Source organism: Mya arenaria, chromosome 4 (genome assembly GCF_026914265.1).
Source record: "Mya arenaria isolate MELC-2E11 chromosome 4, ASM2691426v1".
Classification (NCBI taxonomy): Eukaryota; Metazoa; Mollusca; class Bivalvia; order Myida; family Myidae; genus Mya; species Mya arenaria.
The window spans coordinates 23,726,599-23,742,791 of NC_069125.1; the positions used below are offsets into that span (position 1 = coordinate 23,726,599).

Below are 16,193 nucleotides of genomic sequence, written 5' to 3' on the forward strand. Positions count from 1 at the left end.
TATTGAAATACAAATTTTAAAGAACAATTTGTGCTATTTTGTCGAAAGCAACGGTACCTATTTTACTATTTGATGAACAGATGTCTTCATGATTATATACGTACGAAGCTAGGCTATTTCCAGCAACTTGGAACCTCTGAGAGCGATGGTGCAAAGGTAAGAGGTTCTGGCTCGTATTTCACTGAGCAGATACGAGTGGAACAATGGCGCCCGACCTTGTATCCACTCCCTGCCTATAAAAGGTAAGCCGCGTAGCTCGCCGAGTCTACTGAACCGCGAGATTTCCGTAGAACACGAGGAAACACGGAAGTGGCGGGAACTTACCTATGAAAGAGCACCTGCTTCTGCTTTACTTTGTTGTTAGCTACCGGAAGGGATATCTCGTGAAACAACAAGTCAGGAAGTTTGCAAGGATTTTCAGGTAGGTGTTGTTTGTTTTGATATTTATGTTTTAGTTAATAAAAAATATTCAATAATATATTTCGTTGCATTTATATGTAAATATTCATATATAAGAAATATACTTCAGTTAGCTAAATCATTATAGCTAGTATTTAAATGTTTATGTACATGTTTATAGATATTTGCATGTGGTGATTTGCAATATAGAGACGGATATGCTTGATGCAGCAAACCACCAAAAGAGCAAAGTATTTCGTGAATCAAATTAACTTAAAGCGATTGATAGCATTTCATAATGGAAATCTAGCTTGACTATCTTTCAGTATTAACTATAATCATTTTGCCTGTAACTTGGACAAAATGGACAACTTATTTTTCAAAATTAAAGTTACAAACTCTCCTCTCTCATTAAATCTTGATTTAGAATTTAATGAAATCAATTCATTTAATGGAACATTGATTTCAACCAGGTTGTTATTGGTTGCTGGCACAATTTGACAAATTCTGGAGCTTACATTTGATTTTTGCTCGATGCCTTGCAAATATTATTGAGAAGTAAGCAATAATTTTGTATCTTTAGCAATCCCCATAGACTCTTAATTAGTGAGAATACTGTTTACGCGTGCATAGTTTGGAACAACATTCCTCAGGTAACTTCCTCGGCATAGAGCCATATCTGCTGTTGGCAACACGGCCAGACTTGCTTTTCACTTCGGATTCCAAAAACCATGAGTCACAACGAAACTTCTCGAGGTCATCAATATTCCAGAATTATCCGGAGCTAGCTGCCGATTTCGAAATCTTGATATTTTTTTCAGATTCGTTGAAATAGTAAATTCTTTAGACTATAAGGTAGGTGTGTGGGTGTGCGAAATGTGTGCAAAAGATTGAAAATAAGCACATATATTTTTTTTACTTCTCTGATATAAGTACTTTTTTTAGCCAAGTATCCTGTCGTCAAGGTAAAGCTTATTAAAGAAGACTGACTATAATTATAACAAACTGGAACATTTTTAAAGAGATGTATATACAATTTGCTGAACATACTACATAAAACAAACCGGTTTTGTTTATATGCAGTCGGACACCTGAGGCTGTATTGCTGATATTTATCAGACTTATATCATTGTGTAAGATAAACCATCAAACGGTTAGATATATCTCTGATTGATTTGATACTTACCGAAATGTTGACACAACATCCTTTCTTAGGCATCAGACAATTATTATTATTAAAAAGGACAATGCATAACTATTATAGATGGAGAACACATTGCTGTTTTTTGAAAATGTATTTTTGCCAGAATAAACATTTGTTTTTAAAAATGTAACACAAAAACTAAATAAACATGTTTCCTAACCATTGCATCATTTATTTACAAAATATCGCAAAACTGTGAATTTTACGAATTGTTTGCTCCTAAACAATTACGAAGCTTTTTGTATCCTGAGTTTGCAATAATACATAAAAATAGGGAAATGGTGAACTTTTTTTCGCATTAAATAAGCAGTTTCCATGGATACGTTGTGGAAGAATGCGAGAACCAATTATACACTTCTCTTTGATGAACGATTATTATAATGTTAACTAAAATGTGTTTTTTTTGGCATTGAATGATATTATTTATTTGAGGTTTTTCTTTTAGTAAATAAAATAGTATTTGGCACCCATTCATCTGTATCTCAGAAGATATATTTTATCGATATAAGTGAAAGTTATCGTCGGTGGTAGAGAAACTGGTGGTACAGCGATTAAACCGCAAGGCGGACTATTTTAAGACGCGTAGGCATAAACAGTTCGGCTGTTGATTAGTTTGAAATACTGGTGTCTACCTGTGGAATTCTTGAAATAGTTCTTGCGATGTGTCATGCAATTAACCCATGAGGGATATTCTCATGTCAGTTAAATAAATATTGTTCTTACTTTGAAATAGAAGCAGAGGAGGTTGGATAGTTGTCTGCAGATTAGTTGTTTGACTGGACTTAATGAAATAAACTCTAGTACGTTTTGTTTCTCACTGTTCTGTATAATAGTATACGTGCATAAGCTTATGTTGGATTAGAGTTGCGATGGATATTTTAATTGACGGATATCATCTTTGCTTAAATTCTGAATAATACTGTTATATTTGTGTACAAAGTCTGTATTTATTATGAATTTTGCTTTAATGACATCATATAATATTATATAATATCATATCAAATCTTATTATATTATATCATACATCAGATGAAAATCAATTTTGCTTGTCATATTGATAGATATCATTATTTTTCATGGTTTTTACCTTTCCAATTGAGTTTGATCACATATAACGTGTCGGTGTATTTCTATATTATACATGACTCAACACTAAGACTGTACATGGAAATCAAATGTTTGAAAGAATACAATAAGATTTGAGCGTTACACATAAATATAATTATATTACTCGTATTGATGGTAAAGCTGTTATATTTCACTGCAAAGCATAGTTGTCTGAAATATACGCGAAGGCTTTTTTGTTTTGAAAAAAAACCGTAAGCAATCTTACATTTCGTGGAGCCGTGTACAAATGAAACTTTTGTGTATATCAATGGAAAGGAATAAACTGACAGAAATTTAAGAGAGAATTAAGCACATGTGTGCAGTACTAGTATTAACATATTATACTTTGTTACATTAACACAAAATATTGTACACGTGAATTCATTTCAAGTGCAATATCCCGTTTGAAGCTAAAATAAAAGAGAAATAAGTAAAATTTATAATGACCTTCGTATATGGCAAGAATATAAATACTGGCATTTAAACAACAATTTTCACAATAACATAATTTGAAATCAGGAAAAAATGGACAAATTATTTTGCATAACTGTAACATTGCATTTTTATCTGCATCAATAGATACTGACCAATTCCACCAAAAGGCGGTGGAAAGAGGAGATATATTAGATAGAGACGTCAACATCTACCTGGTCGTCTAAATACATATCAACCATGTCTGGTTCTAATCGGGCACAGAAGGTCGGACTGGGGTACGAGGTGGATAAAAAAATGGAACAAGTACGGCACAAGTATCAGACGCTATCTCGATAGTGTTCTTGATATGTAAATATCAGATAAGCGGTTGTGGTATGCAAATAATTAATGATCTTGTTTTCAGATTCAGATTCCGTTCGTAGACAAACGTTTGGCAAAATGTCGGAAAAACTTCGCGCAGGAAAGATTGGCATTGGTTATGAAGTCGAGCAAAAAATGGAACATGTAAAACGGCTTGAGCTGTTTTGCTTTAAGTTGTCCGCTTTTCTCTACAAATTGCTTGTCGTTGCAATTTCTTGCTTAAAGATCACGAACACTACGGAACTTTACAGGCATCTTGGATGTAGTCCACTTGTTGGGTCTAGTTTTGTGTTATTTGTTAGGGCCAAGGTCAGGGTTCAACAGATGTACGAATGCCAATTCATTTCATTGCTTCTTTATATACATGTACCTATATTTGCTATCTAGTGGCTTATTTTTTACAGTAGTTTTTATGTCAGGTCGGCACTGTATTAGCCATAGGTTGGACTTACAAGTATCTATATGCCCGTGGATTAAATGCTTTTCAGACCTTTTACGTAAGATCAAAAACAGCATATCATCCAAGATGGCAGAGAAAACTAGAGCCGCTAAAACTGGCCTCGGGCATGTCGTTGAACAAAAGATGGAGCAAGTAAGACGCGGCACGGCTTGTAAACATGTTTCGGTCATTTTGGCGCAAACGATGGATTTCTCGCCGAACTGTTTTTTTAATTACTAAAAGCTATGTAGATGCAAAGCTTGTTAGCAAAAAGTTAACTTAGAATACGCTTAAAATATCACAGTTATGTTGTAGTTAGTCATGGCAAGGTTGCAAAGGTAAAGCCTCATCGCTTTTGCGAACCATCTAAAACCGCAGCATTAGGATCACCACCCAACAATAAAACGTGCACTCATCTCGCTTTCATTTTGTTCCAGATGCTCTAGATATTGAAAGTGAAGTTCCGTAGCTGTTCTTAGTTTACTAAACTGTTTTGCAGTTCCGCTGTTATTTTAACCCAGCTAAATTTTCAATCATTCCATTTCATTGGATAACACATTTTACCGTCGAACTTGATTCCATTGGTTCATCCATTGTTCGCTGTTTCAATGTGTGTTTACATTAAATGCTAGCTATGCGTTTGCGACTGGTAAAATTATATCGTATATAAGTTAGTATTTATTAATAATTTATTATATAAGTGAGATAATAAGTATATACAAGTACTCAATACAAATATGATGAAACTGTCTTTATTGATCTCGTTTAAAGAATCTGACTACAAGGCGTTATATTTACCACCTAAAATCTATCAATTTAAATATGTTATTACATATGTCATAGACAAAGACATAGATATATTGCAAAGTCAGTAAAAGCATTCGAGATAAAATACATTTGATGTCATACATGTACGTTAATATAAATTTTACATTTACAATTTGGCATTATTGTAACTGCAAATTATAACTTACCCCTCAAAACATTAATCTCCAATAAAACAAAACCATCAGCAATACTGTGTACGCGCCCTTCTAACCACATCCAATCTAAATATTGTACTTATTTTGTTACAGAACTATGACCGCGAGGAGGCAGCCGGAACTCCCGCCGCCGTGGTCACATGGGTCAACGCGGTATGCGCGGGAGAGCACGACGCCATTGTAAGTAATCTTCTGCAAGTCGTAAATTTTAAAATGAATTACTAATTAAATATTCTATGTTCAATCACGATATTTTAATCTGCTCAGCATTTGTCAGAGCTGCAAATCCACCATTAGTGGAAACAGCTTAAATTAGATTAATTTGGCAAAGGCCACTAAAGAAACCTTAGCCAATATGGAAATTACGTATATAAACCTGTAAACGATAAAACAAAAGTAAAAACAAAAAAAGACGGTATTAAATCAACCTCTTTTTGGTGAAACAACATACCAGTACTATCTGCCATTCGTTTCAGCCCAGCCCTGAATGGAAAACCATGTGCACCCACTTAAGGGATGGCGTCATGCTCTGCAAGTAAGATACGCTTCGACAATTTGAAGCATCTTGGCAAAATCGTATCGTTAATTTTCTTTGAGTCTTGTAACTTTAAAAAAAATAACCCTCTGGTACCTGAAAGGTTTTCGAGAAAACGCTGTACAGTGTAGCGTTAACGTTTAAATATGCTTTATAGTGTAGCGTGAACGCGGTATATCAATACATAAACTCGAAAATTTCAAGGTCAGTTTGTGTATAACCTCATTTTATGATATGCTTCCCAGTGATGTATGGAGATCTGTCAGTAAAAAAATGAAAATGCTATTCCACTGTTTCAAATTGAAACATAAGTTTGATTTTTTAACTGTTTTGAAATTTAAGCCTGCTCTTACATCCAAATCAAAAGTCAGCTCGCACTGGTACAAAATTTCATCGACCTCATTTCCAAAATGTGGTTACTTACGCATTCAATTTGCCGCGTTTGTCAGATAATTAACAGTCGTTTTATAGCTAGTTAAGGCATATATTTAAAAGAAAGAATGTGTTTTTCCCATCCTCGACACCCTATATGATACCCTGGGCAAATCAGCTGTACAAATCTCGTACTCATGAATAATTAATAAGGTGAAATCCAGCCGCTGGATTGGTCGCGTCAGACACACCTCATGCGCAGGGGAAATGACCGAGAAGTAATCTCGGTTCAAAATAATCCAATGAGATCACGGCTTACAAATCGTTTAAGGCAGGATATTGTTAAATATGCCGGTGGGTCTTCACAAGGAGATTCTTTCCTTTTTGTTATCGGCGATTTTATTGGTCGGAAAATGCTGTTGAATATTCAAGATTTACGAAGTCTCCCTAACCAATTTGCCCAGGGTATCCTATAGATTATGATACGCTGGGGTGCCGATGATGGTTTTTCCATGCAAGATCAAAATATACTTCACCTTATGAACACCAAAAGTCGATACTTCTAAAGCTATGGTGCACACTCTGTGAAAACTATTGGGATCTTACACTGAAACAAACACACTCCTCTTTCTTATAGTGTCGACTAGAAGCATTTATATAGTTTGTAGATGGAAAAATGATCATTAGAAATATTTGTGTACCCCTTATCTGATATGCAAAATATAGCATATTTTTTATACTGAAAAGTATCGTAATCGACAGTAGTATTCTTGAGTGTCATGAAATTCAGTCAATTTAAAGAAGAAGCTTCGTTGTCTTTACCTAAGCTAATTAGTTCGGTTATGATGAAGCATTTAGAATGATGTTGTCAGACAAAACGTTGATGCAATTACTGTTAACCACGGAATAGGCATGGCACAATGTCGCTGTAAATGTTTGGCTGCCGTGCATGTTCCTGCAGTGTCAGGTTTCATAGATATTGTTATCGTCACGTGTAGAATCACGATGAAGATTTACCAAACCTTTCTTAATATTTGAAAAAAGGCTTCATGCATTCGCTTTATTTGAAACACTTACCTAAAACAAAATAAGCTTATCTTAACACTCAAACATGAAGGTGAATATATGACTGAATCACATATTTTCGAATTTTCAAAAGCTATGACGTCTTACGTAATTTGGAGCGTAACAATATGCAAACAATCTCGGACAAGAAAGTCGTTTTACAGATGTTACAGGCAACCCTGTGTCCGTTTGGTTCTACATTTGATGAACATGTGTTTAAAACGATAAATACAATACAAACTTTTTATATAAAAAAACAACATTTTTTCTCTTATTGTTATATTTGAATGCGAAATAGTTTCAATGTAGACTGTTTTCAGATTTTAAGAATGCACTTTGTAACATGTTTATTGTCAACCTAAACGGATTCCGTGTATGAAGAAATTGTGTATAATGTTCAGAATCCGTTTAGGACGACTGGCTTCGTATATCGAATGTGTGTTTTAATCATACAAAGAAGTTAACTATAAATATCAATACTAAATTCAACAAAATCGTCAACTGAAATTGTTTAAATAACACGATGATCAGTTAACTTCTTTGTATTTAACAATTCTCGTTGTGAACTAAGTATTTACTTACTTAATAAGATAACCCTGATTCAAGGCAAGACCTCATTGGATACGCTTGGTGAGTCTGTATGATTTTTGATATCCATAGATGAAACCTCTGTTTCAGAGGCCCATGAAGCCAATAAGAGATCACTATAATGTATGTTCCACTTTGAACCCAGTATATACTATGCGTTAGTAGAAATAAAAACCCTGTATAATATTTACACTCTATTTCCACGATGCAATTAAAAGCACCAACCATTTGTCCATTACTGCTCGCACTAACTTCACTTCGTCGTTACTAACGTCTGTTGCTGTTTCGTGTCCTTATAGTGTTTTCTGTTTTTGCATTTTAATTATTCATATTATTGTTTCATTATGTCAGAAGTGTTATAATTATAGGTTATTGATTTTCTGTGAAACTATATGGTAGAGTTCCATAGCAGAAAATAGTGCGCAACATAGTTAGCGCAATTTTATTCTGCGTCAAAAAATAGTGCATATATTTTACATCAAATCGATAACCCTTTTATTACATGTATATTATTCAAACGGACACAAAGTTATATTGTTTATTTATAAGTATCTTTTTAGACGCAAAATGTTAGTGATGAAAAATATGGTATTGGTAAATACAGACAGAACATTACCATCCGCTTGGTTAGTAATTGATAAGTGATATTCTATCAACATCAGTACTAACAATATATTATGAATATTAAAGTGAACATTATTTTCGTCTGTTTATACCGTGACGTCAGTAAACTGTAACTCAGTAACTTGTTGACAATAACGCTGCAGATGTATTTATGAATACATGTCCACGTGTATAAGACTAGGGCAAATGGAATTTCAAAAGTAAAGATAGAATTGACATACATGTAGGAAATTATAACAATTTTCAACACAGTTCATATTGCATTTTGTAAAAATTATGTATTCATGTCTTTACCTTCTCATTATTATCATTAAATTATGACCTGAACATATCAACTTTGTCAACGTAATTCGGTTACTACCATTTTAATACATCCAAACTGTGTTCCTAATTCAACTCTGTTCTGATTTGAAAGTTCGATATAATTATCTAACTTTGGTGAACAATTCATTCTGTTAGACCACTCTTGTAGATAGACTTCATATATTCTTCTAAATACACTATCAATTTGGGCTTGCGAAACAGCATTACGTGATAAGAGCAATGCATATCCAAGTTCACTTAGCAAGAAAAATACAGATACACATCATGCATTGCTATAACTACCACGGGCAATGGTCATAGTCGAAACAAAAAGATCAAGATTGCTCTTTACTTCAAACCAGAATTTCACTATACTCCTCTTTTCAAGACTTCCTTGCGGTGTAACTAGTTTCTTATAGATCTAACAGCAAATAAAATGAAGATGAACACGTTTAATATTGATTGGACGATTTATGAAATCCCCAAACTTTTAAGCAATACTTATTATTGCATCGAATATTTTAAGCTTGTCATTAATACCAGGCATGGCAACATGACAGCAAATAATTAAGAAGGAGTGAAAAAATGCCTTTGAAGCTTGATGGCATATATAGGTTTTTAAACAATTAGAGGGCTGCCATTAGTTTACCCTATATTTATTTTACTATTGTAAAGAAAGTTAAATTAACTTGCTAAATCACTCTCGTTGACACGATGTTGCACAAAAGTTTGGTCTTGTCGAGGTGCAATTACGTGATAGTGTTACACCAAGATAAATAAATGTATCAACGATATCTGTGCTACAGTAACTATAATGATTAATTATCAATATTTAAAATCCATTTGCAGTATATGAAAATAACACATTATTATCTGCGAACAAAAGTATGAATAAGTTAAACTAAAAGAAAGCGCTCTCGTTTAGAAACAACGGTCAAAGAAAGAAGAACACATTTGCTATCAAAAGTTAACTAACTCAATATCAAATGAGATCGAACGCCTGTGAACAAATTTATATACATATACGGACTTAGTTTTTCACATGTAATAATTCACTAAATTAATTAATTTCTTCTAGATAAAGAAGACCTACTGAAGTCCCTTTTTTCAAATTTCCGTTACACTTAAATTTCCAAGATGAATCTAAACATATATAATTATAAAACTGTAAAACACAAGTGTATGGCAATATCTTTCCGTTCCTTTATAACATTGTCAAAGGCGAAGTAAAATCCAATTCCTTTGTCGGGTAATAACATATGTTGAGGAAATACCCATGATTATTTCAGACTGATCAATAAATTATTGAAGGCTGATGGCAAGTCGCCAATTCAGTTCCAGAAGAAGGTGATGTCCCCGTTCGTTGCCATGACAAATATTGAAAACTTTAACAAAGGTGCACAGGACTACGGTGTGTCCAAAGAATTTACGTTCCAATCTGGAGACTTGTGGGAAGTACGAAAAGGTCCCTTCCTTAACGTATTGAACGGCGTCCATAGCTTAGGATTTGTTGTAAGTATAGATAATTTAAGGCTTATCTCATCACATGTCACCATAAATCTATAAAGCTTTTGCATGACTGGCAACAAGATGTACTGGCTCTATAGTTGATTCGATAGTTACTATATTTTGTGTCTCTCGACCCTTTATGCTTTTTCATGTTTTACTGTCTAATTTAGGGAAATGCTTAGCTTATTATTTTCAGATTTTTTGTTACAATTTGAGAATTTGTCAAGCATTAATTTATTTTAAAAAGCATGTATATCAGCATAAATCTAACAATTTTTTGTCTCTCTCTCTCTCTCTCTCTCTCTCTCTCTCTCTCTCTCTCTCTCTCTCTCTCTCTATATATATATATATATATATATATATATATATATATTGATATGGAAACTTGAAATGTATATATCACAGATGCATAAATATTTACCGGTGTTAAAATTCAGTTTCCAAGTCAAAATTCAGTATCCAAGTTTTAAACAGCCCTGTCAATTCGCTGATTATCAGTTCTATCTTGTATTACCAACTGTCACACCCCACATGTTATTGATTAATATTCCTTTGCATGTCCACATCCCTTTCAAGCCCTTGGTCATGTGTGCCCTTGTTCGCCATATACACATTTAAACGCTGCTTACAGTCGCCGCTGAATTACACGTGCTCATTGCTCATCAACTTCATCTAAATAATCTTAAAATTCATATACATAAATTCGATTTCTATTTACACCGCTTTGTAAAATGGTAATACCAGTTTGAGAGCTGCCTATGAATCCATAAATGCATATTTATACTTACCATTATCTGTCAACAATCAAGTTGTTTCCTCTCGTTTTTTTTCATTGGTATTTGCTTGACTTCAATAGGGAAAGATGACATGAGAACAAAATGAACCAAAATTAAGATTCGTCGAATTTATTTCATCACACTTTCAGACTGATATTGAAACGACGTTAAAGGCAAAAGTATTAATATTTGGTAACCTAGGCAAAAAGTGCGTAACCATAGCTACTGTGGTCGGGAGAAGTCCGTCGTTCGTTGTACGAATTATAAATATTTGCTTATTCGCGCTCAAATATAGGCTTTAATGTCAAATATTAAAAAGACATTTTGACGTAAAAACCCCCCTACTTATTCGTCAAACATCTTGGTCAGTTCGTTTTCGTAAACCGAGTTAGCTCTTTTTAAGTTCAAATACGGTATTGCCGCGTAAAAATAGTACATCACAGGGTCAAATATTATAAAATATGCGTTATCACATTAGAGGGTACATTTCCTACCTACTCTTCAACAATTCTGGTCAAATGTCTTTAAAAACATATCAAGTTTATAAACTAAACTGTTCTGAAACTAGGTGACACGGCCTAATGTCCAATGAATTATAATACAATAATTAATGTTCTCGTCCTACCAAAAGTAAGTCCATATGTTCGCAAGTCTATGTTTTCAACCAATTTCACTAGCTCGCAATTTTGTTTGAAAAGCTTGTTTTTACAGTGAAAGCTATGATATTCTGGTGAAACATTAAATATTTGTATGGGCAAAACGCATAGGTTTTAAAAGGATGGGCTTTTCCCGGTTTAAAGTTACCCCGAAATTATTGTAAAAGCTCAATTTGGACATCATTTTAATACACTGTCAGCTTTAACGGGGACACTGTCAGCTTTAATGGTGATATGTTATTAATGGTGTACACGACGGGCTGTTTTGTAAGCATATTAAATGGTATTCAAGGCTTTAAATATTCTTTCACTTATCTCCATCATATATACTTAATTGTCATTGTAAGAAATAAAAACTTTAAAAACAGCAACCCAGCTTTACATCAAAAGTATCACATCAAATCAAATTAATTTGGAACCCGTAGTTGTTTTGTCACTTTAAAACACATTTCCCAGATTAGGTCAAAGTCAAGCAAACATCAAATATTGCTCTGTCCTTTCTCCTGTGTGCATTTTCTCAGATATTTTTCTTTTTTGTAGGCCAACGGTAAAGGCGTGAAGCCCAGTTACGAGGGAGATATTAAAAAATCGTTGGACTTGGAGTAAACGGTCCACCCGAGTAGTTTGTTCGCACTAAGCTATTGTCATTAACTGTTACAGCATTTCTTACTTCTCTTTACCGGCAAATATGTTCGTAATGAAATTATCGTTGGTGATTCGAAACAATGCGAATGGGCTATTAGTATGTAGAAAACTCGGAAACTGAATATTAACCGGCTAAATCACGCAAAGTGAATACAATCTAACAATGTTGAAACACAGATACATGTATGACGAGTTTTGTTCTTCAGGCAAACTCCAAGAGTTATATGCCATCCTATATGGGCGAAATCACAAAGACCATTGATCGGGAATAAATCACGTGCTCATCTTTGAGGGATGACGTCATCATAACAGCCCTTTTGATATTTATATTTGGAACTACATCAAAGTCCATTGAACTCTTCTTTTGGCACAACTCTATCGCTATCCTGCCACGTCGACCTACAAAACCAACGTTGATCAACCCTTCTTGAATGCTATTCACGAAAAGACTATATGAAATGAAAAATGTTTCTCTTTATCAATTAAAATATGCACTTCTGTTTCCTTTTTATATTTGCAAAAATGTTATGTCTACAGTTTATGTTCCCTTTTTTACGTTCACTGATGTAATCTACAATGTTGAGGGCTAGGGTACTTTACTTTATAAAATGCTGTTAGCGCTTTTCGTAAATGCATTTTTTTTCCGAATTATTTCTGCTTTCGCACTGTCGGTGGACCGAACTATGTCTTGAAAGAAACTGCTTGTAAAATAAATTATTTCATAATTGTTTATGTTGTGTTTGTTGTTTGTTTTTCCTCGTGTTATTAATTAGAAATTCGACGGCTTAAAGATATATTACGGTATTTTTTATTAATTACGTTTTTTCAGAAGAGAAGCGTGTTCTGCAACAAGAAAACGTTTAAGTTGTAGTAACTATAGTGTGTAGTTTAACACATAGCCAGTCTTAAACGCAATAAACAGTTTGAAACCCTTACATAGTACAGGTAAATAATTATGATATTATACTTGATGAATATGTGAGGTTGAACGATATACCGGTTCTGTTGTTGGCGTTGTATATCCTTGAACACATTACAAATACCTATGTATCTGCCAACTTGGCGCAGCCATTATGCAACCTCCATAACAACATCCGACGTACAATACATAGCATTGAATAAATTACGTGTAATAAACACGTGTGTCAGTGTCACGGACCGTGTTGTATCTATCATTGTTGCGAAACAAACCGAGACTGCTCTGAGGTAAATTCAAACGAGTGTGTCAGGGTCACGGACCGTGTTGTATCTATCATTGTTACGAAACAATCTGAGACTGCTTTGAGGTGAATTCAAACACGTGTGTGTGTGTCACGGACAGTTTTGCGTCTACAGCTATTGCTAAACAAACCAAGACTGTCTGAGGTAAATTCAAACACGTGTGTCAGGGTCACGGACAGTTTTGTATCTATCATTATTACGAAACAAACTGAGGCTGGTCTTAGGTCAATTTAAACACGTGTGTGCGGGTCACAGACAGTTTTGTATCTATCATTATTACGAAACAAACTGAGGCTGGTCTTAGGTCAATTTAAACACGTGTGTAAGGGTCTCAGACAGTGTTGTATCTACCATTGTTACGAAACAAACCGAGGCTGCTCTTAGCCCAATTTAAACACGTGTGTGCAGGTCACAGACAGTTTTGCGTCTACAAGTATTGTAAAACAAACTGAAGCTGCTCTGAGGTAAATTAAGACACGTATGTCAGGATGTTTATAGTATTGCGTCTACCTGTTTTGAAACAAACTGAGACTGCTCGCAGGTCAATTCGAAACACGTGTCTCAGTGGCGTTGACAAGGTTGAGTTTACTATTGATGTGAAACAAACTAAGACTGCTTTCTTTGCTTCCAACGGATATCTTTTTAGATTGTAATATATATTCCCTAAAATGTATATTCCGCCTAACGATATTTTCTTGTCCCTTTAAAACTATGCAAATAGGTCTACTGAAATGGGAACATCATTATAAAGGAGACTTTACATTGAATTCAATACTGACAATTAGTTTAAAATCAGATTTAGGGTGGTAACAATTAAAAAGCCAACATTTGTCGGTGCTCTTAAACGGGCAAGATATGCTTTAATGATTATATACCTATTAGATTTGTAAAACAATTTTGAAACGCCGTTAGTGCTGGCCGTATGAGAAAAGCGTGTAATGCGGTCTGCGACCTGCAGAAACGCCCATATGAACGTTATACATACGATAGTGACGTAACTATAACGCCTAAGAAGTGCTGAAAGTCATATTGTTATAAATTAAACCCAAAACATTTGTTCTTTTATAGTGATTTATTTGCATTTATAATAAGTACATCTGGATATTTCGAAAAAAACACAACATATCTAACTAAGTTTACCACCCGTATTGCAGATACAATCCTTCTGATTTTCAGCTGCAATATTTTCACATACTACTCTTTGAGCTCATTTAAACACATATTAAACTTTGAGCATGATGAAAGGCACATATTAGACTTTGAGCTCGGTGAAAGGCACATATTAAACTTTGAGCTCGGTGAAAGGCACGTATTAAACTTTGAGCTCGGTGAAAGGCACGTATTAAATTTTGAGCTTGATGAAAGGCACGTATTAAACTTTAAGCTCGATGCAAGGCACGTATTAAACTTTGAGCTTGATGAAAGGCACATATTAAACTTTTAGCTTGATGAAAGGCACATATTAAACTTTGAGCTCGGTGAAAGGCACATATTAAACTTTGAGCTTGATGAAAGGCACATATTAAACTTTGAGCTTGATGAAAGGCACATATTAAACTTTGAGCTCGATGAAAGGCACGTACTAAACTTTGAACTTGATGAAAGGCACAATGTATAGAGCCCAACAGATAAAACAACATACACAGATAACGATATCGTTGTTACCGCCTGAGGCTAACACCGGTTTACATGTTTACATTCACTATGGGCAACAACAAAAGTAGCTGTGTTAGCATTATCGGGGTAACCATCAACTTTTAGATAAATAAAGTAAAAGCCAAAAACTTAAAAGTACTCAACGAGATATAATCATCATGAAGCCGAACCAATACGAAGCTGTTTTAATCAAACACAGACATACATTTGACATTTTGCTTTAGAAAAGGTTAACAATTATGCAATCATAAAGTCTAATAGATTGAATCCTTGTACTTAACAAGAGTTGGAGAAAAACACAAGTACATACCGAGAGTTAAGCGCGAGAGAGTTGTAACTCAATAAAGAAATAAAAGGCATTACAACAATCTTGCGCCAAGCCTTCGATGTGTATCATTATGTTGCAAGTCTTCGAGATATCCTCATTTTCCTGCAAGTAATGCAAATTGTTGGCTATAGTAAAACTGAGTTATTTAAGGCATTCAAAGATTCCCCAGGCATGAATGTTTGAAGTCTCCTTTTTCAACTGTGTTCGTACTATGCAACGCGATTTGGATGCAGAAAGCCACGCATACGCAACTGACATAACGACAATACTATCAATACAAATAACATAAATGCAGGTGATCATAAATAATTTTAACAGATTCCACCATCAGTGATGAATTTTAAAAATGGTTTCCAGTATCAACATTAATGTGAAAGAAAATGTACCCAGAAAAAAAAATGTATTCATCATGTTTTATCCGTTTCGATATAGTCAGATATTTCTTCAGGTATTGGTTTTTATACACAAGATGCCCCAAACATACGTAGTAAATTAAAATGTTATGTTATGTTACTTATTAAACTGTGTATTTAATAGTACCACCTTGAAACAAACTGGGATTTATAATGTTGCAATATAAACTACCGGAACAAGCCTAGTAAGGCAAAATGTATTTAAAGAAAAAGTACTGAAGGACAATTTTCAAACAAACAAGAGACACGCAAGAGAACATTTATCATCAACATTCAAGATACTTGGGAAACCGCCTTAAAACCTCAGTGAAGCCAATGTAATAGCTTTTTTGAGTGTGTTCAACGGGTTTTAAATTGCCCAGCACCACATATGATTCGGTGCACAAAAAACAATACTTATGCAACTTATATATAATACATGTAAAAACATAACGGGTATGGCTGTATTGCAAACAGAACAGATTTATGACCAAATACTCAGTGGACAATCTTATTTTTAAATGGATATTGACAGTATCCATACCTGTAGACATCGATGGATTCACATTTGTTGTTCGCAACGTGTTCTGTTCTCG

At 34.3% G+C, this 16,193-nt stretch overlaps 1 protein-coding gene across 7 annotated transcripts; it reads left to right on the forward strand.

Annotated features, from left to right (window-relative positions):
* Positions 1-263: 263 nt before the first annotated feature.
* On the forward strand, positions 264-12,730 carry LOC128231275 (transgelin-2-like). Of its 7 annotated transcripts, none has more exons than XM_052943878.1 (6): positions 264-421; positions 3,549-3,649; positions 5,021-5,107; positions 5,404-5,462; positions 9,704-9,926; positions 12,207-12,730. In XM_052943878.1, exons 2-6 carry the CDS (start codon positions 3,584-3,586, stop codon positions 12,270-12,272), a joined length of 501 nt encoding a protein of 166 aa, XP_052799838.1. In that variant the 5' UTR covers positions 264-421; positions 3,549-3,583; the 3' UTR covers positions 12,273-12,730. The 7 variants fall into 7 exon arrangements, with proteins under 7 accessions (XP_052799838.1, XP_052799843.1, XP_052799837.1 ...); XM_052943883.1 differs by lacking the exon at positions 3,549-3,649 and adding an exon at positions 3,994-4,097; XM_052943877.1 differs by lacking the exon at positions 3,549-3,649 and adding an exon at positions 3,994-4,097 and having other exon boundaries at positions 265-421; positions 11,896-12,730.
* Positions 12,731-16,193: the final 3,463 nt, after the last annotated feature.

What these genes read in the sequence shown, in the direction of transcription:
- LOC128231275 (XM_052943878.1), top strand. Translation starts at nt 3,584, where the DNA reads ATGTCGGAAAAACTTCGCGCAGGAAAGATTGGCATTGGTTATGAAGTC. An exon ending in TCGAGCAAAAAATGGAACAT is followed by an intron (nt 3,650 to 5,020) that starts GTAAAACGGCTT and finishes ATTTTGTTACAG; the next exon opens with AACTATGACCGCGAGGAGGC. An exon ending in GATGGCGTCATGCTCTGCAA is followed by an intron (nt 5,463 to 9,703) that starts GTAAGATACGCT and finishes TGATTATTTCAG; the next exon opens with ACTGATCAATAAATTATTGA.